Raw genomic sequence first — 25,525 nt, 5'->3', positions numbered from 1 at the left:
GAAGTAACGTACCGTCTTTGAAAGGATTCTTTGCGAAGCCTTGCTCAACCAACAGCAGAAGAAGAAAGGTGAACATTTTTCTTCGACCGAATTGCGCAATGTAGAGGTCTGGTTTAACTTAGTATGGTGGAAGGCGAACTGCACCGAGAACTCTCGGTTACCATTAAGAGGCTACGCGTGCTCGTCGTGTAAACGTAAAGTAACAAGAGACAAAACACAGGACGTACTGTGTAAACGAATGTAGTGGTTATGCTATTTCAATGGAGTTTCATTACATTGAGCTTTGTTAGGAAAAAGCACTGCGTTCCATAAATCATAATTATATTATAAAGCACAATTGCTTCTGTGGTTACATAGAAACCACATACCTTACTCATAAAACGAAGTCGTTGAATTCAAGACTTTGAATACAATTTTAATTACATTATAATAATGTTACTACGTGTACGATTATGTAAAACAGCATATGATTTTGCCAAGACCTCACGAAATTCGAAGGTATTTTGTAATCATTTCGAAATGCTAAGAAAATCTGTTGGCATGTCTCGGTTTACATGAATAATTGAGCAATGTAGAATACATTTTGCCTAATTCTCAAGACTAATATTGCATGAAACACTATTTCGTGGTAATGCTTAAGTAAAGAATATTTACTGCATTAAAGGCAATTTGGCTTATCCTGCAAATTCAATACTGTTATATATTACACATTACGAGAGGTCTGTAGAAAATTAGTATAAAGTTGTACACGTTTCATAAACCCTTGTTCAAATTATTATTTATCTACAAGTTCCGCAAAAGATATTACGATTTTCAATACAGTTTCATCGACAGAAATGCGAGGTAGTATTAATGTTCATGTCGGAACTGATAAAATACTACGTTTCATATAAAGGATGTCCCAAAATTCACGCAAGATTCGAATTTTGCGCCATTTGTGCGGTGAAGTATTGCCAACGAAAAACGAGAAGACAGCGTGATAGCTGACAGTTCAGGGTTATTAAAAATGGAGCGCTACATGAAAGAACAACGCGTACAGCCCGAGAAACAATTCAATTACTGCATGAGTCATTTCCTGGTCGTGAAATTTCCCATTTTGTTGATCAGAATTGGCCGCTCAGATCATGCGATTTAACGCCGTTGGACTTTTTTCTTTGGGGTCTTTTGAAGTCTAAGGTTTATGCCAACAAGACCACCCACACCTTGAAGGAGGAAATTGAGCGCTATATCAACAAAATTCCGCCACATTTATGCAAAACGGTCATGGAGAATTTCAAGAAAAGAGTGCGTATGTGTCAGCAAAGCCGTGGAGGCCATTTACTCGATATGCTATTCCATACGTAACCCTATGCTGTATACTTTATGAATCAATAAAAAATTTACAATTTTTAATAATAAACCTGTGTTTTCTATCAAAATTACTTCTTGCGTGAATGTGGGACACACTTTACATACTCTATCAACGCTGAAGTCAATTGTGTGTATTATTACTTTAAGTATCAGTTGACAAGAGGTCAAGGCGTCGTTTTGCAAAATAAAAGATTTCTTCAGTCGCTTCATAAATTTATTGTCATTCGATTACAAGTGCGAGACGCATTAAATTTATACAACATACACCGTTGATGTGAATTCTTATGGCTATTTCTTAATAATCACAGTGCTACGTTTAAAAATTACTTTCTACATTCTAGGAAATAAACAATACACAGCCAGTAATAACACTGTGGTATTATGTTTGTAATTTTCTACTCTGAATTTTACGCGTGGTATCAAAAGTAGAATGACCACAATATGATAAAGATAAAAATACTTAAACTGAGCTCGTTCTTAACGACAAAAGGCACGAATGATCTGATAAAAGAGATAACTATATTATTTGTCGAAATTAAAAAGTACAAATGTCGCAAGCTAAGATAACGTGTAAAATAAATAAATATTAAGGAAAATAAAAATTGCACTCAAAATCCGCGAACTTTATCACATCCGTTGCTCTTCTTAAAACGCGTGCAAAAATAATTATTAATAAGTACGTCAAGTAAAGAAAGTGCATAAGTAAAACTTCCTTTTTCGTCATGAACGAGCTATCAGTAATCTAGAGGTACTTTAAAATACCAGAAGATCCGGAAAACCATTTATTCTCTAACAGTTTTCCTTTAGATAAGGAACGTTCTGAACCTGTTTTCCTTCGTTATAGCAGTGAAACGCGCTTTCGCGTTGTCACTGAAATTTCTCGTCGAAGTATTATTAAAAAAAAAGTATATTTAAGAGAACGTCATAGGACTCTATAGAAAAAGGAATATAACGAACCTGTTTGGATTTATGGTATCGTATTTTTAGTATTTTTGGCTGATCATTATTTTTGGTTACTTTAATTAATAGAGTCATATTTTATTTTTCGGCTAAGTGATCCTGAATTTGTAGAGTCATACATGATGGCAAATCAAGCCAAGCCGCTCCAGAATAATTCTGGCAATATCGTGAAAAACGAATCGAAAATCGTTACTAATTTCGTAACTATTTGGCGGACTTCGCGCGCAACTGGAGTATTCCAGCTAATGCACTGGTGAATCCGGCATTATAATCAAGAGTAACCTCGGTGTAGACATAATCTTCCCGGTGGTCCTGAAATCTGTCAGCTTCATCGGGACCCGATACGAGGGCACCAAAGAGAATTTGCGGATTGGGCGCTTTTCGGTCAAATTCCGGCCATCCACATGGTGCCGGTCTTTTCGGACAAGAGGATGCAGCATGATGAGGCTGTTGTGGAGGATTCTCTCCCCAACCGACTACATAGCTTCTGCCTGCAAGGAAAAATAATGAAACTAAATACTTGCAGAGTCATTAAGTTAACTGTAGCAATTATACCAGTAGTATTTTCCTTTTGCTTCACCTAAGCTTCCTTTTGCTTCACGTTAGTGCAGTGGAATAGTTTGAAAGATAATTATAGACAATAAAGATAAGTTATAGAAAATTAAATAATAACACAATTGATTGTCAAAGCCGTCGATAATGAAAATTGATTTTATTCCCACGAATTGGCCTTTCTGATCAGTTTAAGGTGTAATTTGTGCCCGTAATTGTAAAAATGGTTTGAGTAATTTTTTGTATTGAAAAATTACCCTCATTATTACAATTTAAACGGATGCAACATAAAACGTGGGATAAGTTCATCGTTTTTCAGATTTTTTACTCAGATCACTTTCATAATTACGAGCACTTTTTCAAGTAGTTTTCTGGATATTGAATTTATCTATTGAGACTTACCTCCACCTCCCAGCATATACTGAATTTGTTGTTCGGCAAATTCACGATATTCTTTGGGATCACCGACTCCTGGGCAATCTGCTGCTTGCAAGCAAACGAATGCCACATTCGCGGCATGACAAAGGGTTCCAAATTTGTCTATGTAGAGCAAGCCCTTCGGGGTTCTTTTCTGATGCCTAACAGAAAAGTTACAGAAGGCTTGAGCCGCATTCTGGTATTCCGGCTGTCCTGTCAATTGGGCTAAAAGAACCTAAATAAAAGAATCGATTTTAATGTTCTTTTCTCAATGATTTCTGAATAGAAAAAAATCCGTACACCGTGCACATTTAATAAGTTATTTCTTAGTCAACCGTCTCACTTGCCTGCACACCAGCGACTTTTTTATTATAGAAAAACTCGTTCGGTCTTTCTTTAAGATGAAAATGCTGATAGTGATGCTCTGCGTCTTCTAGATACCTAGAATCGTTGGTTGCCTTGTAGAGCCATGCTGCAGCCCAGGCCAATTCGTCCCCATAATCGGTGCTCTCGTAATACTGCGCAGCTCCTCTTATGGCCTCGTGATACAGACCGCGATACGTGTTAGCGAATTTGTAAAGTTCTCTGGCATGTCGAAGACATTCGAGACTGTAAGCTGGTTCGGTATTCTTGAAAACGATGCTGGAAGCTGCAAGAGCTGCTGCCGTTTCACCTGCCAGATCTGAACCTGTAAAATACATGCAAAATATATCAATACTTGCGACGGACCACTCTAAACTACACAAAATGTTTGCGTTCCGTGTAAAAAATTGGTAATAAACACGAGCTGATTGATGTTGCGAGACACCGACTTTGCAACTCGAGGATAATAAGTAATTACAAACATTAATAAAATAGAAGATGAATAATCTTCATCAAAGGGTCACCTGGATGTTCCGGGTCGATCTTAAATGCTGGTCTGGTCATATTAAGTTCTTCGGGTCTGCCCCAGAAGGTATGGTCCAAAGCGAAGTCGCCAACTTGACCGTAGAAGACGAGCTCGCTGACGTGACACTTGATGAAGTAATCCGTTGCCCATTTGATCGCATTTCGAAGCATCTCCGTCTGTCCCGCAAGTTCGTAGGCTTCCGGCCAACTGACTGCACCCCAAGCTAAGAGCGTCGTTGTGGAGGCCATCGTGAAACCGAATTTGACAAAGTCGCCAGCTGCTTGACAAATGAGTAAACTATTATCATACACGCCCAGATCCCTTGCCTTTTTCCTCCCTAAATTAAGCAGAAAAGATCTCCCTATTTTCATAGCAACACAAATTTGTATTTCTACTGTTCCTACCATCAAATATAAACATAGAATTCTTACTGTCACATTATTATCCGAACGTTTCTTATTTTTCAATAAATATAAACATAATTCTGGCCCTCAAACCGTCATTGGCGGAAGCCACGTGTCTGTACAAACATAATTTCATTACGAATCTCATCAGGTTTTGTTAATACATATTTCGGTATTTCTGCAAAGGGCAGGAAGGGACGCGTACCGTCGTAGTAACCTCCGGTGAGGTCCTCGCCGTCCAGGCCTCGGTCGTTCATGGCGGAATTGCCTCTCCATGGAACTCTGTTGCTCGCTGGGAGTTCTCCGGATCGCTGGGCCTCGTAGAACAGCAAAGAGAGTTCCAAGACTCGGGCATAGTCGGTCCGCTCCTCGATCGGCCGCACCCGAAGCCCTGGCGAGGACGGCCAGGCCTCGCTTTTGCGAATCGTCCAGACTGACGCAACCGCGATTACCTGCAATTAAATATTCGAGTCTCGATATTCGATCCGGCATGGTCGCTCACGAATTACTTATTCGCGGTGCATTCGCCGCCTCGTTACAGCGGGGAAGGAAATTTTTATTGGCGTCGCGCAACTCGCTACTAAGAAGTCGAGTCAAGGAACGCGGATCACTCGGAATTAAACGAATGGATTCTTTTGTCATATCGAGGCCGAAAAGACAATTTTTAATGATTCGTAAACCGAGCGAATTATTTCGAAATGAGAATTATGGCAGGATTTTAAATTGGCCAAAAAGTGATTTTATTCAGGTTATGTGTAACTCGAGAGAGCGCTTATAGGAGAATCAGTAGTTCGGAAAATGTGGATATTCAAATCATTTTATGTAAGTATAATTGGGTGCTTTCATTCTTTCGAATTTTCTTCTTCTTTCTTTCTTTCTAATTTAGCTTGAAATTAGTTTCGATACAGAAACAAAGTTCAAGATTGGAGCTTATTATTTACGTAATACATTCCAGGAAAGGAAGAGCTCATCGGTTCGGTGTCGTTTGTGGGGAGTAATATGATTTTAAAGGATTTTACATTTAGCCGCAAAATAAAAAGGATAAAGAGCTGACGAGTAGGACAACAGAAATTACGACAACGGAAGTAATTTACGTCGACTTAGTACAACGATTCAGCACCCATGTTGCATACTACAAAATTATAAGTAAATAGTGTTGTTAGTTTTAATTATTTTTATTTTCACGAATTCACCGAAATAAATGATACAGATTTACGTTTAGAAAGATAAATACAGCATCGGAAGGGCATCAAAGAGCTCTCCTACGTTTTTGCAAATATCTTCTTAATTTCAATAATTAATAGGCTTGCAAAAGGAAAGTATCTGGCAGTCTACCGCGGAATATTCGCAACTGGCGGCACTCGAGGCGGGCAAAGAGCATGGGAATAGAACGAGCCACATATTTACAGTGAGTATTGGCTCTTGTCACACAGAAATTACGCGGACGACGAACTCAAGATGTTCCTGGAAACGCTAAGCACGGACGAATAAAAAACTCTGTTCGGCAAAACTCACAAATGCTAGGAGGAATTCCAACACGTCCAGGCATGAGTCGCGGAAGCGAGCTCAAAAATCGACTCTTTTCAATCTCGGATGTTCGCGACAAATTATAAATCCCATAATAAAATGAAAAAGTATTCCACGCAAAGTATCAGGGTTAATCTTGGATCCTTAGACCATGTTGTAGAAATTTAACTTCGATCGGCTCAACATTCAAAACTTTTTAATTATTAGATTGTTTAATATCTTCAACAAATTTGCCTGAAAAATGCGAATGTGGATAAATCTTAAAACAGAGTAGACTCTTGTTTAAGGGAGTAGATCTTACTTTTTGGTACTAGTACTAACAGTGAACATGAAAGTATTGAATGAATGAAGTTCTTAATAGATATGTATTTTTTCATGACCGCTAAAGATTTACCATGATGTTATGTATTACAGATTTGTTGGTAGAGATAATGAATTCTCAAATAATTGCAGAATATAAAGCTATGGGAATAAATGTAACGATTATGCAAAAAGATCTACTATATTATATCGTCGTAATACCTACGAACGTTCAACTAATCTATGTGCTTTTTGTACATTAGCAAAATGTCGGATGAACTGCTGGAAAATTATTGATATCTTCAACGAAACTTATGTACTACAACCCATGACAATCCACTAAAACTTTAAATTCACTTGAACATTTTATTACGGGATACGTGTCTCATTTCTAAAAATGATAAAGGACGTTTTAAGAATCTTTAGTTTAAAGAGAAGAAAATGGCAGTTTGTGATGTAGGTATGTGTGTGTATACGTAGCATGAATGATAATCACGATAAAAGCCCACTAATAATTATATCGTAGAAGTCCACTGATAAATTGGCTGGATAATAAATAATTAGTTGGTATCAGAAGGCACAATGTACATTTGAGTAGTATTTGCCTATAACAGTCTTTATGAATTAATGTTTAAGCTCTTCCATTGAGCACCGACCTACATGGTGGGGATTTGGCGTTAATCGAGACGTTAAATGAATGCAAGAATAGTCCACGAAGGTAACGTATGTAAGAGAGATAACAACCGGACGTCGATGTCCCGTTACTGTTTCCTGTTAGAGGGTCCACTCCGATTGGCATTAGAAATCAAATAAGACAGATTAAAAGGACATAAGTGCTGACTGGTATGCCTTAATATTCTCTCCTATGATAAACTGACTTTTTCAAATTACACGTACAGTCACTTTGGGTATGTTTAAAAATGTGAAAAAATATAAAAATCGCATCACTTCTCTTAATCATGCTTACAGTCGTTGATACCGGTAGTATTCCCCTTTTGGAAAAGTAAAGCAAATAATGTCCAAACGTTTCCTGATACAATTATGTGTAGTCGGACCAATTTCTCTTTTAACTAAGTTTATCTATATCCCCAAATATGTTACGTCAATCAATAGAAATCTGGATATAGTTCTGCATGTAATCAACGGTTTTAAAATGAATTTTAGCGAAACAGAAATGCATCTTCAAATTCACCCATGTATCCTCGTTTCCGAAACCTATATTTATGTAATTCGGGACGAGGAAAAAATTTTCGTATAAAGTCTGTAACGGTTGGATGTTATCCGGAGAGATAAACTTTAGAAACGAGGACACAAATCAATGAGAAGAAACGCAGAAGTCTGAAAGGTCTCTACATTAAACAAACAAGAGTAAATAAATAAATAAATAAATAAATAAAATTAAAAGATGTTTAAATTATAAATCGAATAAAAAAAGAGATCGAGACAAATACAGAAACGAACATAAAAGAATAAATAACAAAATAATCGCGCTAACGGAAAATATAACAATACAAGAATAAATAAATATAAAAATAAATCGCTACGCCGGAATAGAAAGATAAATAAACAGAAAGATGAATTAAAAAATAAAATAGTACAAGGACAAGATGCAAATGATCAATCACAACGATTAGAGAGAGAGAGAGGGGCTTAACTTTTCTTGGAGGTGTGTGTGAAGGAGCGTTGGTGCGGAAATAAAATGAGTCGGCTTTTTAATGGACCGCCGATTAAAATCCAATGGCCGATACGCGGTCAGGCCTTGTAAGAAGAACGTGACAACAATTGACCAGATCGTGCGTCCACGATCTTCAGAGATTTCCTTAAAATTTTTATGAGCAGCCTTTGATAATAGCAGTCGACTTTCTTCTATCCAACGGAATATCGTTGAACCTCCTTGTTCCTTCTCTCTTCATCTCCATCTATCTATCTCCCTCCATCTCTCCCTTTACAGATTCTACTTATTACATATTGAAAATAACCGCTACAAGTCTGATTTTGAACGCTTGAAGGTTGGTCCGAGAACTTTTCTCCACCCTGTATACAATTTTAACAGTCACTTTTAACATAATCTTTCAAAATCAACTGACAACTTAACTCGCTAGAACTCCCAACGGTAACACCATAAATTCAACTGTGTTTTTGAAAATATTTTAGGCCTTAAGGTGAAGTGAAACCCCCTTCAAATCAGTCGATTCGAATATAACACTTTTTTTTAAGGGTATTGGACCAAACTGTCAGAAACTTTGACACATCACTCCTGATCATCTAAGAATTGACCTGACACATTCAAAATTTGGATTTTTCGAAAAAATTTGTTAACTTAGCCCAGACTAAAACCAAAATGGCGTCGAGCTCTCATATTTCGATCGATATATAATTATCGAAGGCTCTCATATGAGAAACGAAAGGGTCAGGACAATTTTATGACAATTTAGAACACTCTGGTAATCGATAAACTCGCATTTGAACGGGATAAAGGCAAAAAAAGTGTTGTATGCGCTTCTATGCTAAAACGATGGGAATACGAGGTCTCGGGGTAAAAATTTAATTGACTTGGAAATCCCAGATGGCGCAGGGTGTCCCTTTGCAGCTAATTAGAGTCCCAGAAAGCATGAATCCAGAGGATTTCTGGAGTTTTACTTCGATTTCTTGATATATTGTACGAAAACGACAGTTGGAGTATGCCATTTGATACAATATCCAATATAACATGACACAGCTGTCAATATAAAAACGAACGTCGGCAACATAGGCATTTAGAAAAATCTTCTTTATCGACGTCGATCAAGTTCCTCGATGCGTTTCACTTCACCTTAAGGTGACATGAAAATGGCGTCAAACAGATCTGGTTCGTAAAACTGATCTCCAAACTGGATGTGCCAAATCGTTAAAAATTTTACAACGGAAAATTAGAGGCAATAAGGAAGGTTCTGACAGCCATAACATTAAATTTTTTATAAAAAATAGTGAAAACGTCTCTAACCAAATTAAAAAAATTTGAAATATTATGAGTGTTAATATCTTCCTTATAGCCTCCATATTCACATTGTAAAGTTTGTAAAGATTCAGTACACCCAGTTCGAAGAAAAGTGTTACGAACGATTGATCTCTCAGATGCCGCTTTAGACTTCTCAGATAGCACCTTAAGACGTCCAATTCGTTAGATACACCTGTCAACCTCGACACAAGAATCGCGATTGTGAAAAGAAGTAAACTGCTCAAGGGCGCTAATTTTTCCAAATAAAAAATGGACGGAAACACAAAGATTTTCCCGGGTACAAAGCCTCTCCTTCACCTTATCGTTTCCTCGGAGCAGGCGGAAGGCGCGGTACAGACTTTCTCCATTTTCCCTGTGCCGACGTGCCACATTGCCTCTCGCTAGCGACGTCGTCGGCGTCGCGGCCGCGAAACAACGCGAGACGTTTCTTTCGCGACGGCGCGAATTCAAGCGGCGTGACGTAACGCCGCGCCGAGAGGTCTCGCGAGAACGGCTAAGCAGTAATCGCGAGCGCGACTCACCGTGACGCACCGCAGGAGGGCCTTAGGTTCCATTCTAAAGCGGCTATGTCGCTCGGCCAACTCCAGTTGGACACACGGGAGCTCATCACCCGCCGACGGACGAGGGATCGGTTACCGGGCTCATGCCGCACGTTGCGCCGATCGCGTCGCTCGCGCGATTCTTCGATTTCCGCACGGGTACTCGCTGAAGGCGGCCGTTCGGCTTCGATCTTCCTCTCTCTCTCTCTCTCTCGGACGCTCTCCTCCTCGCTCGGCTGGCTGAAACTGTAATTTTTTGCAATTTAATTTCTTCTTTAAAGACCCGCCTAGAATAATTTGCCTGCTAGGAGGAAGAGTGAGTTAGGTTAAGGCGATATGAAAGGGTCATTCTATATATATTAAGACTTGAAAATGTTTATAAAACTGTTCTATAACCTGGGTGCACTGAATAATTTGAAATTTCAGCACGTGATTATGAAGGCCCTAAGGAAGAACGTGGTGCTCGTGAAATTTCATTAAAAAAAAAAGACATGTATTCTTGGTTCTAGTCTAAGATAAATAAGAAACATTTTTGATTAAAAATGAAATTTCACAAGCACCACGCTCTTCCTTAAGACCTTCATAATCATGTGCTGAAGTTTCAAATGATTTGGTGCTTCCAGTTTGGAAAAAAGTTTTATAAATATTTTGACGTTTTATATANTTTTATGCGCTTCTATGCTAAAACGATGGCAATACAAGGTGTTGGAGTGAATATTTAATTGACCTGGAAATCACAGATGGCGCAGGTGGTCCCTCTGCAGTTAATTAGGGCCCCAGAAAGCATGAATCCAGAGGATTTCTGGAGTTTTACTTCGATTTCTTTATAATTGTTGTACGAAAACGACAGGTGGAGTATGCCATTTAGTACAATACCCAATATAATTCAACACAGCTGTCAATATAAAAATGAACGTTGGCAACGTAGGTATTCAGACAAATCTTCTTTATCGACGTCCATCAAGTTTCTCGACGTCTTTCACTTCACCTTAAGGTGATCAGCTAAGGTGATTGGCGTCTAAGAGGTCAATCGTTCATGAAAGTATTCTCCGAACTGGGTGTACCAATATATTTCAAATTTTAGCACATGGATAAGGAGACCCTAAAGTAGGTCCTGAAACTCGCGAGATTTCATTTTTTATACAAAATTTTGAAAATATCTATAAACAAATTTTCTTTTAATTTCATGGATGTCAGGACCTTCCTTATAGCCTCCATATTCACGTTGTAATGATTAACTCGCATTTGAACGGGATAAAGGCAAAAAAAGGGTTGTATGCGCTTCTATGCTAAAACGATGGGAATACGAGGTCTCGGAGTAAAAATTTAATTGACTTGGAAATCCCAGATGGCGCAGGGTGTCCCTTTGCAGCTAATTAGAGTCCCAGAAAGCATGAATCCAGAGGATTTCTGGAGTTTTACTTCGATTTCTTGATATATTGTACGAAAACGACAGTTGGAGTATGCCATTTGATACAATATCCAATATAACATGACACAGCTGTCAATATAAAAACGAACGTCGGCAACATAGGCATTTAGAAAAATCTTCTTTATCGACGTCGATCAAGTTCCTCGATGCGTTTCACTTCACCTTAAGGTGACATGAAAATGGCGTCAAACAGATCTGGTTCGTAAAACTGATCTCCAAACTGGATGTGCCAAATCGTTAAAAATTTTACAACGGAAAATTAGAGGCAATAAGGAAGGTTCTGACAGCCATAACATTAAATTTTTTATAAAAAATAGTGAAAACGTCTCTAACCAAATTAAAAAAATTTGAAATATTATGAGTGTTAATATCTTCCTTATAGCCTCCATATTCACATTGTAAAGTTTGTAAAGATTCAGTACACCCAGTTCGAAGAAAAGTGTTACGAACGATTGATCTCTCAGATGCCGCTTTAGACTTCTCAGATAGCACCTTAAGACGTCCAATTCGTTAGATACACCTGTCAACCTCGACACAAGAATCGCGNAAAATTTTGAAAATATCTATAAACAAATTTTCTTTTAATTTCATGGATGTCAGGACCTTCCTTATAGCCTCCATATTCACGTTGTAATGTTTGAAACGTTTCGGTATACCCAGTTCGACGAAAAGTTTCACCAACGAAACCTCTTTGATGCCACTTTCACATCACCTTAAGAACGGAGAGTATCGAATAAAGGTCTGAAATCATGGATGTAGAATATATAGAGTCCTTATTCCGTTATCGTCCTTGTGAAGGTAGCGAAATGAAAAGAGCGAATAGAGGGGCTATCTTTTCTCTCTTTCTCTTCTGCAGTTAAATAGACTATCCGTGGGCTGTCGGCATATTGTGCCGTGCAATGGTTTCGCGTAAAAAGAAAGAGAAATTGTGGGTAAACAGCCCCTTTGTCCTCCTTCTTTCGGTGCCAACAAGTTAATGATCAGATCGGCGTGGGTGGTCCACACGTCCTACACCATAATCCACGTGTACAGGAGCATGCCGCGCTTTTTTGATTAAGTAGCAGTAAAAGTAAAACATCGACTTGTGCCACGTTAGCGCCTATAGTATAAGTCAATTGTATCTCCTCAAAAGACACCTTAGGTATAAGAAAACTTCGCCAAATACATTCTTATTTCTTTCTTGAATTGCGAAAATAATTCAAACGGTTTTCTTTAATAACAAAAGAAAATCAACTATTTTTGCCAAATATGTTAGTACCATCATTTTATCAAATACTCAAATCAGATATTATTGCCAATTTATTGAACATTTTGTTCCACATAATACAGGCACATCTATTCTAAAAATGATATTATCACTTAAAATTATGTGTTTATGAAAATCTACAGTTTTATATTTTCATCTAACCAAATGAAAATTAAAACTAAATCTGATCAAATAAAAAAATTTTAAACTCAATTTGAAAACAACATTTTATTTGGCGAGCACTGCAATACTGACGAGAAATCCAATGAGTACACTTCGTGTGCATGCCAAATAAATGGTATCAAATTGAGTTTTTAATTTTTTTATTTCATCAGATTTAGTTTTAAGTTTTATTTGGTTAGATGAAAATTTAAACTGTAGATTTTCATAGACACATAATTTTAAGTGATAATATCATTTTTAGAATAGATGTGCCTGTATTATGTGGAACAAAATGTACAATAATTTGGCAATAATATCTGAATTGAGTATTTAATATAATGAAAGTACTAGCATATTTGGCAAAAATAATTGATTTCCATTTGTTATTAAAAAAAAGTTTTGAATTATCTTTGAAAACGTTTTCNGTACATGGAAAGTATCGAGTTACCTATACACCAAACTGAAAGTTTTAATATCAAAACCGGTATTGAAAGAAAATCGAAATTGGTGTAAAAAGAAACTACAAATTATTATAATATAGATACCAGGAAAGTGTCAAGTTACTAATACACCAAGCTGAAAGTGTTAATGTTTAAACTGGTATCGGAAGAGAATTGAATTATTATACGTAAAAGTAAAAGACGAGTCGAGAGGGGATCTAATCCAATACCAAAAGAAGCAAGGTATCAGTTTGGAAGGATCGATACCAGAAATCACTAATCTAAATGTGTCGATCGATGTTAAAACTATGGAGGGACGATACCAGTATTAATAGAAAATTATGAATGAACTGCATATAATCTAATTTAATATCAGTACAAGCAAGGTATCCTTCTGGAAGGATTCGATACCAGGAATCGAAATGTGTTGATCGATGTTAAAAGTATGAAAGGATGATACCACTAAAGTACGAAACTAAAAGTGTCAATAGAAAAAAACTGAACTATCCCTAATCTGGACGGTTTTGATAGTGATAGTTAACCTGAAAATGTCAGTATCAACGATTTCTCTTGACAATTTGATGAAAATCTTCAACGAAATATTTATTTAACCTAAAAATGTCATCAATGTTTAACATGAAAAAATGTCATGTTATCGATGTCAATAATCTGAAAATCATCCAATTGTCATGATATAGAGGAAACGTCACATATACGTTTACTTCAAAATATCCTCGATGTTTATTAACTTTGTGGCCGGTGTCTCACTGAGCACGTTGTGTGCCACATAGAGCACGACGTGTCAACACGTCGAGGATGAAAACCAAAACCAATCAGAACTGCAACGGAAGTGACCACAAGGTTAAGCGCAATTCTAATTGGTTTTTCATCCTCGACGCGTTGACGCGTCGAACTCGGTGTGATCAGCGATCGTTGCAGTGTTGATCACAGCTGTGCTGCACTCGCTGCAGCGCGCTAAGCGCGCTAAGCGCAGTTCATTTTCATTTCGCGAGGGGCGCCATCGAAAGCCGTAGGAAAAGTCGTATGAAGGTTGACCTACCATGTGAGTGCGAAAATGGTTGTCCGTGACTGGAGGGACGACAATGACGATATGAGAATATTTCTGAGAGTGCCAAAAACTTTACCGTGCCATATCTTTACGTAAATAGCAGCAATGACAGACAGGTAAATTTTAAAAAATTCTTGATCTTTTGCTGGATTTTTTGAGTAGATCGAAAGTTTATTTCTTTATCTGTACCAATGAAGAAATTATATTTCCATTACCCCCACACCTGAAATAGTAGTATGGAACTCTGTAGCGTCTCGCTCGAACTCAACGCCCGGTAAAAAGGCTTGAATAGAACAGGATTCAATGTCTCACGGTTTCAACGTAAGAGAGATGATTTTTCTATTCTATTGAATACCTCATTTTTCTCTCTAAGTACAATTCCCGCAACAGGAATACATTTTCTATGAATCAATTATATTCTATTCCTCTTGTGTACTCTAATTTTTGTTCAATTCCGAAAAGAGGGTTATACTTCTGCTTTGTTTAATTCCTTCTAGTCCGGCAAAAAATATCGGTATTAAATTGTTTTGTATTCCGTTAAGAGGAATACATTATAGGAATGCCTGATTCCTTCCAGTTCATTTAAAAAATATATGCATTTACTTGCCTTGAATCCTTTTTTTGGAATATAAATTTGTAACTTCTAATTTAAATCAATTCCACTTTATATGCCCGAGAGATTAAGTAGTTGAATTCCAATATTTGAGATTGGTTTCATGTGTATTCTATTCTCCTGAATTCCAAACATAAATTTCATTAAACTTCATGCATATTGAAAAGTAATAATTAAATAAACATAACATTTCACATTTTTTATACGTGAAAGTGAGGAGAAGGTATCATTGGAAAGAATTGTAACTTACGCATTAATCAGTTACGCCTGTAATGTCATTATACGGAACAAAAAAATAATTTGATTATAATTGCTATAGCGACATGGTTAAAATACTGTGGTAAATGAAACCGCACAAATGGTGAAATTGACCATATAGAATAATAAACGTAACCTTGCCAATAGGTACTGTGTCCATGGCGCTGCGCTTAAAAGGTGCAGAAGTGATTAACACTTAAAATGGTAATAATATCTATATGAAGAGGTTATAATAACTACAATAAGGTAGAATGTTTATCTGGTAGCTGTAACTACAATTATAGTAAGATTTTACATATTGCAAGGTCACTCTAAATTTGCTTATGTAATTGCGGCAACAATGGTTTGACACCATTAGATTCGACAGAACCACCAGATGGCCAAACTTCTCGCAGGCGATGCAGACAGCTCGTTTGCATATAAGATCTGTTATTATTCCTTACATTTATGTTACAATGACCCTACCCCTTCCTGAAGGAGAGGGAAAAGGGAAGTTATCATCGGGAAACCATCCTTTTGAGCAACAAATATTTGAAAACACTGACAGAAACATAAGTATAACGTACGTAATCATAAAAATCGAATTGTTTTTCGTTTTTTTCGTTTTTTTTCGCGTAAATAAAAAATTTGTTTCAATTCCACAGATAGAATTGATATTCATATTTCTCTGCTCCATTCCTATTCTCGTATTTTTAATTCTTTTGAATCCCGTTCCCCTCTATTTTTCAGAGTGAATTGATAGGAATTAGATTTTGCTTTTTTCTTTTATTGCCAATAGAATAAAGAGCAAAGGAAAAATCAGGTATTCACTGGAATAAAAATTTTCAATTCCAATAAATTCCAGCCTTCTTACCGGGTAGTGATCAACATTTAAAATGGTAATATTATCTATATGAAGAGGTTATAATAAGTACAACAAGATGGAAGGTTTATATGGTAGCTATGAGCACAATTACAGTATGATTTTATACATTGCAAGGTTATTCTAAACTTGCTTATGTAATTGAAGAAACAATGGTTTGGCACCATTAGTTTCGACAGAATCACCAGATGGTCAGACTTCTCGCAGGCGATGCAGACAGCCCGTTTGCATATAATACATATTATTATTCCTCACGTATATGTTACAATGATCCTACCCCTGCCCGAAGGAGAGTAAAAAGAGAGGTTATCATCGAGAAATCACCTTTTTGAGCATCAAATGATATTTTCCTACTTAAGGTAGAAATGTGTGAGAACACTGACAAGAACATAAGTATAACATACGTAACCATATGTAATCATAAAAATCGAATTTTTTTCGTTTTTTATTTTTTGAAAATGTGTAAATAAAAAATGTATTTCAATTCCACAGAGAGTATTGAGATTCATATTCCTTTGCTCTATTCCCATTCTCGTATTTTTTAATTCCTTTGAATCCCGTTCCCCTCTATCTTTCAGAGTGAATTGATTGGGATTAGATTTTGCTTTTTTCTTTTATCACCAATAAAATAAAGTGCAAAGGAAAAATCAGGTATTGACTGGAATTAAAATTTTCAATTCCAATCATTTCCAGCCTGCTTACCGAGTGCGCAGAGCGCGTTTCTCGCATCACTTAACGCTACGAGTTTTTTTCATATTATTTTAAACATTTTATGGTAGATGTGCGCTCTATATGATTTTCTATAGACGGGACCGTTGGATCGTATTTTGTGGCTAAATGTGACATCCCAGGCAACCCATGAAATGGAATATACGTAAATTAATCGTCTGAATTAGGTTTATAAGTATAGGAAATGTATATCGTCTATCATCCACCTCAGAAAATTTCTATAGTATATATATAAATATCTATGCCTATTGTAGATAAAAATGATATATCCACTATTGATCTACAAATACCTACTCATTTTTTGACGCGTACAAAGTATATAATAGCTCTAGTAGAAACCTACCAAAGGTTAATCAACATCGTTGAAAATACGTTTAGAAAAATAAAAAGACACCTCATGTAACCTAACATTTTTCATACATACTTAATGTTTATATTTAAATTCCAACTTCATAAAACTGTTGTTTTCGTCCATACTCTGATTTTTTATTTACTTCCTCTTTGGCTGGGTATCACCCGGTAAGAAGGCTGGAATTCATTGGAATTAAACATTTTAATTCCAGTGAATACCTGATTTTTCCACTTCCCTTCATTCCATTGGCGATAAAAGAAAAAAGTAAAATCTAATTCCTATCAATTCACTTTGAAAAATAGAGAGGAATGGGATTCAAAGGAATTCAAAAATACGAGAATAGGAATAGGCAAAGGAATATGAATCTCAATACTCTTTATGGAATTGAAACAAATTTTTTTATTTACACGGAAAAAAAGAAAAAAACGAAAAAAATTCGATTTTTATGATTACGTACGTTATACTTAAGTTCCTGTTAGTGTCCTCATATATTTCTACCTTAAGTAGTAAAATAATTTTTGATGCTCAAAGGGATGTTTTCTCGATGATAACTTCCCTTTTCCCTCTCCTTCGAGAAGGGGTAGGGTCATTATAACATAAATGCAAGGAATAATAACAGGTCTTATATGCAAACGAGCTGTCTGCATCGCCTGTGAGAAGTTTGGCCATCTGGTGGTTCTGTCGAAATTAATGGTGCCAAACCATTGTTTCCGTAATTACATAAGCAAGTTTAGAGTAACCTTGCAATATGTAAAATCTTACTATAATTGTGGTTACAGCTACCAGATAAACCTTGTATCTTATTATAGTTATTATAAGCTGTTCATAAAGTTAATATTACCATTTGAAATGTTGATTACTACCGAACCTTTTAAGCCCAGCGCCATGGACACAGTACCTATTGGCAAGGTTACGTTTATCATTCTATGTGGTCAATTTCACTATATGTGCGGTTTCATTTATTACAGTACTTTGACCATGTCGCTATAGTAATTATAATAAAATTATTTCTTCCTGTGTATTGACATTAAAGGCGTAACTAATTATTGCGTAAATTACAATGGCAATTTTTTACAATTCTTTCCAATGATACCTTCTCCTCACTTTTGCACATAAAAGATGTAAAATTGTATGTTTATTTAGTAATTATTTTTTAAAATGCATGAGATTTAATCAAATTTATATTTGGAATTCAGGAGAAAACAATACATATGAAACCAATCTCAAACATTGAAGTTCAACTACTTAATCTCTCGGGTATATATAGTGGAATTGATTTAAATTTGAACTTATAAACTTATATTCCGAAAAAAGAATTCAAGGCAATTGAATGTACAAATTTTTTAAAGGAATTGGAAGGAATTAGACATTCCTATAATGTATTCCTCTGAACGGAATACAAAACAATTTAATATCGACATTTCTTGCCGGACTAGAAGGAATTAAACAAAGCAGAAATATATTCCTCTTTTCGGAATTCCACAAAAATCAGAGTACAAAAGGAGAATAGATTATAATTGATTCACAGAAAATATAATCCTGCTGTGGGAATTGGACCTGGAGAGAAAAATCAGGTATTAAATAGAATAGAAAAATCATCACTTTTACGTTGAAACTGTGAGACATTGAATCCTATTGTATTCAAGCCTTTTTACCGGGCATACATCATGATTTTTTACCACAATGTAAATTATAATGCATTACCAGGCACCGTATGAAATATAATATACTTATAGTGCAGGTGCAAATTAGGACATAAGTATAAAGAACATACTATGGTATGGTAAAGTACAAACTATGGTATGCATAATAAAAATACCCCGTGAATATATATATAAATCTTTTTCACGCCTATATTTTCAGTATATATGTCATAGAAGTCTAGATAACCTATATAGAAATCTAAATTATTCGGAAACGATAAATTGATAGTTTATATTAAGCACCCACAGACTTATAAAAATGAAATTAACCCGTAAAAAAATTTAAATAATGTTCATCAAATTCATGCATTTTTAGTATATAAGGTCATACTAAAATTACGAATTTAGTATCTTAAAAGTAAATCGGTACACATTTATTATTCACTTTTAAATAAAATGATGATTTTATAACATACTGTTACAATTCTTTAAATGACTTAATTTTACAATCACGAGTTTTTTTTTAAGAATAAGTGTACAATAAGATGCAATAAGTATCTTTAGCACTGATCGAGAAGTACCGGAGCGGTAATCATAAGTCCAAAAAATATTTATTCCTTTACAGACTTTGGTAGCATCATGGTAAGCGTTCCTGTTTCCTACCCGTAAGTCCCGGGTTCAAATCCCAACAATTGCAAAAGAATTGTTCTGTGTCAAAAACAGCAGGATTTGTCTGCACAGCTGTACTGAACAAGTTCTCAATCAGACTCTGCTCAAAAAGTGTTGTGAATTTAATTTCTTTTTATAAATATATATGAATATTTATAGACCGTCTATTGTAGATATCTACGATATATGTATATATTACGTCTCATGTCCGGGCATCTAGCCTTTGAGTGTATCTAAAATAGAGTTCATAGCTATCTATATATGTCTTACATACGTTCAATAAACATTTATATACGATTAATTTACGGATATTCCACGTTCCGCGGTGCCTGGGATGTGTCTATTTTAATTCAATATTTACTTCTTGACATTTGTTTGACATTTTCCGACAAATCCCGCGAGTAATCAACGATCCTTAATGAGAATTCGTTGTCTACTTCATTAAACGTCATTCGCACATTTTTATAGATTTTTGTATTTTTTTTTGATAAGAAGTATTTATGTAAACATCATGCAAGTATTAAAATGGTTAACCCTCATGACATTTTCGTACTCATTTTCTGTGTAGAATTAAATGTTGCTTATCACTAAATAATTAAATATCAAACTAAACTGTACCAAGACAATTTGAAATGTGTGTATTTTCTCGTAAAGAGAGAACGATTCAAGAATCTATAAGGAATCGAATATATCGAATCGACCGTTACGGGCGAAGTTAAAACTTTTGTATGCAAAAAGCGACACGCATGAAGTTAACGCTATCTTTTTTTTTTACTATAAGATTTCCATGAGTACGGACCTTGGGAGGATAATCTTATTTTAGGGCTACATCCATAAATAATTCTTCACCCGTTGCACCTTGGATGACGTATTCGACCTCATGAATAGGGCGGAGACACGGAGAGATACATAATTTTTGTTGAACAAGTAGTTAAAGTGGAATACAATTTTCGTTTGACATTTTACGTTCCTATTCGTCCATTTATATTAAATTCAGGCGGTATTTTAAAGAGCCCGGTGGAAATTGCATTTATCTAAACATCTTTGTTTATTAAATTTACCTATCAGTGGTAAGCAACGATAATAATCAGGAATAAGTTTCATTTATACGATGTGTTTTACTATGTTTCGTACGGTCACTTTCAACAAACTCACGCTGCATACACGCAAGACCTTTCAATCCTTTATATTCGACGAAATCGGTTATTTCTGAGATATTACATTTGTATAATAAAACAACATTCGTTCCCGCAAGCACGTTTCGAGGCATTATTTATGAAGCTTACGTCATGCTTTCTGCATTCCGTGAAGTCTACTTTGTAGAAGGTAAATTGAAGTAAGCTATTCTTGTCCCGATTACTAATTAAAACGTGACATTCTTTGCCAAGATATATTTTTCTGTCTCAGAAGCGAGAATACTGAAAAATCGACCATACATTTTTACCGCTTTCTTCGCGGGTGAATCAAATGCAAGCTCATGTAAATTATAAATAAAAATTGTATTTGACCTTTGTTGCATCCATAATTGCAATCCAGCCCTATGTACAACAAATTTAGTTTGAGTATACTATCATTCTAATAATGTAAAAATTGTAACTTTAATAATGTAACGTAATTATATGTTAATGTAATGTAATTATATATAATTTACCGTCATTTATGAAGCGTCTACTTGTTGTATGTACTATGAATTCTTTTACGACAGAAATGCCTGACGGGTAAACAATAAAATATTAACAGTTGAAGGAGGAAAAAGAGATTCCATGTGCAACAATCGAGAGTACGGTATATACGAAATTCAAAGACTGTTGATCGATTCCCGCCAACATATGACATATGTAATATTTACGTAATAGATTCGCTGAAGTGTCATCAATTTTGAAAGTAAGAATTATGTAATAATTTAGGATACCAAAACACGTGATTTATATGGAACGTTTATATCGGCGATATTCAATTCGTAAAAGTGATGTAAACAATACGTGATTGATTATGTACTGTGATGTTGTAATTGTTATACATCTTTTATAATCAGAAATTATGATATTTCAACATATTATTATGCAATTTTCATGTGTTTCAGGTCATGTGCCTGAGAAGGGGCAAATATAATAAAAATGTTAAAAATTAATAATAAAAAAATTAAAATGTAAGTCAAACAATTTTTATCGTCAAAAACTCAATTTTATTTGAGAACAAGAAATATTTACGTATCGAAGTACTACCAGCTAAAATTACAATTGTAATTTATTTTTTCAGTCATAATCTTTAAAAGTAATCCATTTTAAAAACTTTTTAAAACGAAACTTTTTCTCACTCGAAGAAATGCTTTTATCATTAAAAAATTACTATTAAACATATCTATCTCTAGATATACAGTAAAGATATTTAATTACTAATTTGAGGAACAAGTATTATATGTACGTACTAGTTAATTAAGCAGTTATTCCACGTTCACAGTGTTGAGACAATCTATCTTTGTTTCCGTCCTTCAAAAATGTGTTTCAACACTGTTTCCCTTGACGCATCTTTGTCAAGGTGGAATCGATCACTTGGAAAAAAAATTGATAGAATTATGTATATAATTATCCTTAACGACAAGATAGAAGAAGCTAAAAATTCATTACACCATTTTGAGTTTCTAATTTCTTTTTTTACGATTCTATCAATCTTTTTCACGCCAAGAGATTCAACGATGACGTACTGTCATGGACAACACAAAATTTGTTAATAATTTGATCTTTCCCACCAAGCCTTCAAAGAGAAAAGTAGTACAAGGAATTTGACGGATGCACATTTAAGACATTCACCTAATAAAGAGTAGGATTTTCAAAATGCTGTTTTGATATTTCGCATATTGAACAGCCGACAGTCTGCTCGTAGGTGTTCTCCAAAGGTTACTTGAATTAACCTGTGTTTGTATACAGAACTCAGGTTTCTCGAGTTGTTCTTCACGGTGATGATTTTACATTTGGTTCGCAATATATGTTTGAACGTATCGATGACAATTCATATCCATTACATACTTTATGAATTTTAATTTGCCAATTTCGTATACTTTTTAATCGGTCAAAAAATTAAATAACAAATATCACGTGTCAAACTCCATAAATAAGTATAACAAATAAAGAATATATAAAAACATAATAAAGTGTCGTTGTCAAGTATTAGCTCTCGTCATTTTACAATATCTTCGTCTAGACATTACCTCGTCACAGTACCGGCAAAGTGCAGATTGAATTATTTTGAATTCCAAGATTTTGCAACTTTTTGCTAAATTTGCACCTGTTCAGAGGCACGAATGGTTTAACATTTATCAGCCTTGAATCGATTACTTTTCATATCTACCCTTGAAACTGGAGTTAAAATTTTCGAATTTTTCTCAAATGACTTTACTATTTTGGAACTTTTGACTTTTATGGGAACGAGTGTAATCATTAGCGACATTTATTGAGACCGTAAAGTTGTCCATAGTCGTTTCTGTGCTTAAATTCTATCATTACCCGTGATTAACCAGTTAACTGTGTCGACCTATTGGAAACGTGTGTTTTCATGACGAGTATACTCGTTAAACACAGCTAACTGGTTAAATGTAAATTCTTCAAAACTGAGTTTTAGAACAATGCCAATAATTGGATTTTTGAGTCTATTTGAACAAGTTATTCATTTTTGGGACGCCATGTGTATGAAAATTTGATGATGAAATCCAATACAAACGATTAATTAATTGACCAGACCGTTAAAAGTGAAATCCGAAATAGTTGTGAGCTATCGCGCAGAACAGAAATGGAATAGCTGCAATTAGAAAGTAAATTGTTTTCGAAGCGGTTGAAAAGATGTTGAAGTGTAATAGCTTTTTGATTATATCGCAGGCGAAAATGCACTTCTTAACATCCTGACGTTCGTTTAATTGTTTTTTACGAATTACCAATTATTGAATTACCTAACTACGGGGGTCATCAGCGTGAAAGAATGAAGAATCGTATAAGAACAATTCTGGGATATCCTGAAATAAGTGTTCAACCAAACGGTAGACAATTAGAACATGCATTTTGAAATGAAGATCGATTTAATACCCGACCATATTTATATTCATATTTATTTTTAAACAGACAAAATTCTTATAGTTCCAGACAGTTATGATACCTTTATTTATTTGCAATTAAAGACACGACATTGAAAGAAATTATGACCAATTTATGATAATCTTTCAAGGAAAGAACGTGTACAATTACCGTATAATTTCCATCATACATATACTAAGTATTACCTGTATAGGTAAGTACAAGGAAAATGTCTTACAACGACGAAGAATTTCCTCATAAACATCCAGCCTCGGCTCTTTGAAAACATATAAATGAAAGTGTATTTTTTTTACACTATTTGAGTACCCACTTGGAAGTAAAAAATCGAAAATTTACGTACAACGTGATTCTTACCGAAACTACGAAGTAGGTAACAGTTTATTATCTCATGTTTAGATAAAACATTAATTTGGAGAAAAATACCTTTATCTCAGAAATCAACTCTTCGCATGTCCCTGCGTATACCGACCCTCTTTCATAATCTGTTAATTATACATACCCTTTTGCTTAACCAACTGTCAGAGCGTATTCAATCGTAAGAGGAAACATTCCGAAATCGGAATCTTATCCGGCCGATAAGGAACTCGGAAGACGGCTTTGGACGGTTTCGTAACGGTCAGGTGAAAATCCACCGAGAACCGATACTTTCACATATTCGTCGGGCACTCGTAATTAAAGCGATCGCGTCGAAACCGAATTGATTCCGTTTTGCATCTTGTCCTACCACTATCACGGCGAACGGACGTCCAGGGTACAGCGATAAATCCAGACCCCGAGCAACGTCGGCGCTCGGCGATTTACAGGAGACTGACTCGGATTCTCGGTTCAAGCTCCCGGTTCCCGCGTTTCGTTCCCGCTCTTGGTTCTCGTTCTCGGTTTCAATACCTGTGCCAGTGTTGGTGTCGGTATCGCCTCGCGAGTACCGAGTTACCGAGCGAGTCACCCGGGTAGAGGCCGCTGCTTCTTCTGAAGAAATTACTTTTTTTAGTGTTCAATTACCGCGAAACGTGGCAATGCAGGATGTATATCCGTACCGTAGAGCAGGAGAGTAGTACGTTCAATTTCAGACATTTTCTGGAAACCTTTACCACGAGATAAAATTTAAATTTCACAGTGAAGTAACTCCATCTTGGCAAAAGCTCGATTTAAGACTGTCTACTTCTACGGTACCCATATGTCTTTTGAGGGGAATCAACAGACCCGGTAGCACCTCGGACGAGTTCATGTGCCTCACCTGAATCCTACGTCTCTTTACTCTAAACATAGAGTTTAGAGTTCCAAGCATAAGGAGTGTTGATTCAAACAATGATTTCTAAACAACAAAAATTGAAGAGAGGAAAACAAAAATGCACGGAAAAAAATAATTTGTTTACCGAGGGACTATTCACTCGTACATCAGTGAAAACAATTTTCTTCGTTGAGCATCGATTCCCTTTGATTCCATATGATAAACAACAATGCAATTCGGTAACGAGTGACCATAGGCCTTAAAATTGTGGCAATGTTTTGGTGAGTTCCAACGATTTCCAGTATTATCAATTTGCGATTTACAGCTGATTTCCTTGTGATATCGAGCATTGAAATTCATGATTTCTTGAGTGAATATCCCCTCGGTTACAATTACTGTAGCAACATGGTTAAAATATTATTGTAATATGAACCACACACTGATGAGACAAGACCTGTTATGCTGAGATGAGACTGACCATGAGACTGATTACATCGAACAGTAAATGTAACATTGCCAATAGTTACCGTATCCATGATGCTTCGCTAAAAAGTTGCAGTAGTGTTTATCATTTGCAATGGTAACCATTAAGTATGCAGTGGAGTTACGATAAACATCATGTTACAACAACTAATACCTTGTAGTTATTTTGACTAAACAGGGAAGTAACTGTTACTTTGTTCTTTTACTATATCACTTTGGTTGCCACAATCTCCTGGCAAGGTTATTTCATATGTAGCCTTATATCATTATAACGATTATCACAATTGTGGTTTACTTGACTATTTTTTTCGTGTGGAA

General features: G+C 35.6%; 2 protein-coding genes across 3 annotated transcripts in view; one reads left to right on the top strand and one right to left on the bottom strand.

Moving 5' to 3' along the window:
• Positions 1-1,550: 1,550 nt before the first annotated feature.
• On the bottom strand, positions 1,551-24,293 carry LOC105696093 (endoglucanase E-4). 2 transcript variants are annotated; one of them, XM_012418274.2, is made up of 7 exons: positions 23,996-24,293; positions 9,919-10,182; positions 4,778-5,024; positions 4,167-4,445; positions 3,627-3,967; positions 3,265-3,514; positions 1,551-2,801 (listed from the first exon to the last, which is right to left on the bottom strand). In XM_012418274.2, exons 2-7 carry the CDS (start codon positions 9,949-9,951, stop codon positions 2,515-2,517), a joined length of 1,437 nt encoding a protein of 478 aa, XP_012273697.1. In that variant the 5' UTR covers positions 9,952-10,182; positions 23,996-24,293; the 3' UTR covers positions 1,551-2,514. The 2 variants fall into 2 exon arrangements, with proteins under 2 accessions (XP_012273697.1, XP_012273698.1); XM_012418275.2 differs by having other exon boundaries at positions 24,221-24,290.
• The window catches only part of LOC105696094 (odorant receptor coreceptor), a 45,662-nt gene continuing 34,482 nt past the window's right edge, over positions 14,346-25,525 (top strand). The window contains exon 1 of the mRNA XM_012418276.2: positions 14,346-14,401. The gene's annotated coding sequence lies outside the window, so the exon portion shown is untranslated. The remainder of the gene's footprint in view (positions 14,402-25,525) is intronic.

The sequence above is a fragment of the Orussus abietinus genome, unplaced genomic scaffold (genome assembly GCF_000612105.2).
Source record: "Orussus abietinus isolate OABI.00-Male unplaced genomic scaffold, Oabi_2.0 scaffold266, whole genome shotgun sequence".
In the NCBI taxonomy this organism is placed as follows: domain Eukaryota; kingdom Metazoa; phylum Arthropoda; class Insecta; order Hymenoptera; family Orussidae; genus Orussus; species Orussus abietinus.
This window is presented reverse-complemented; position numbering and strand designations above follow the sequence as displayed.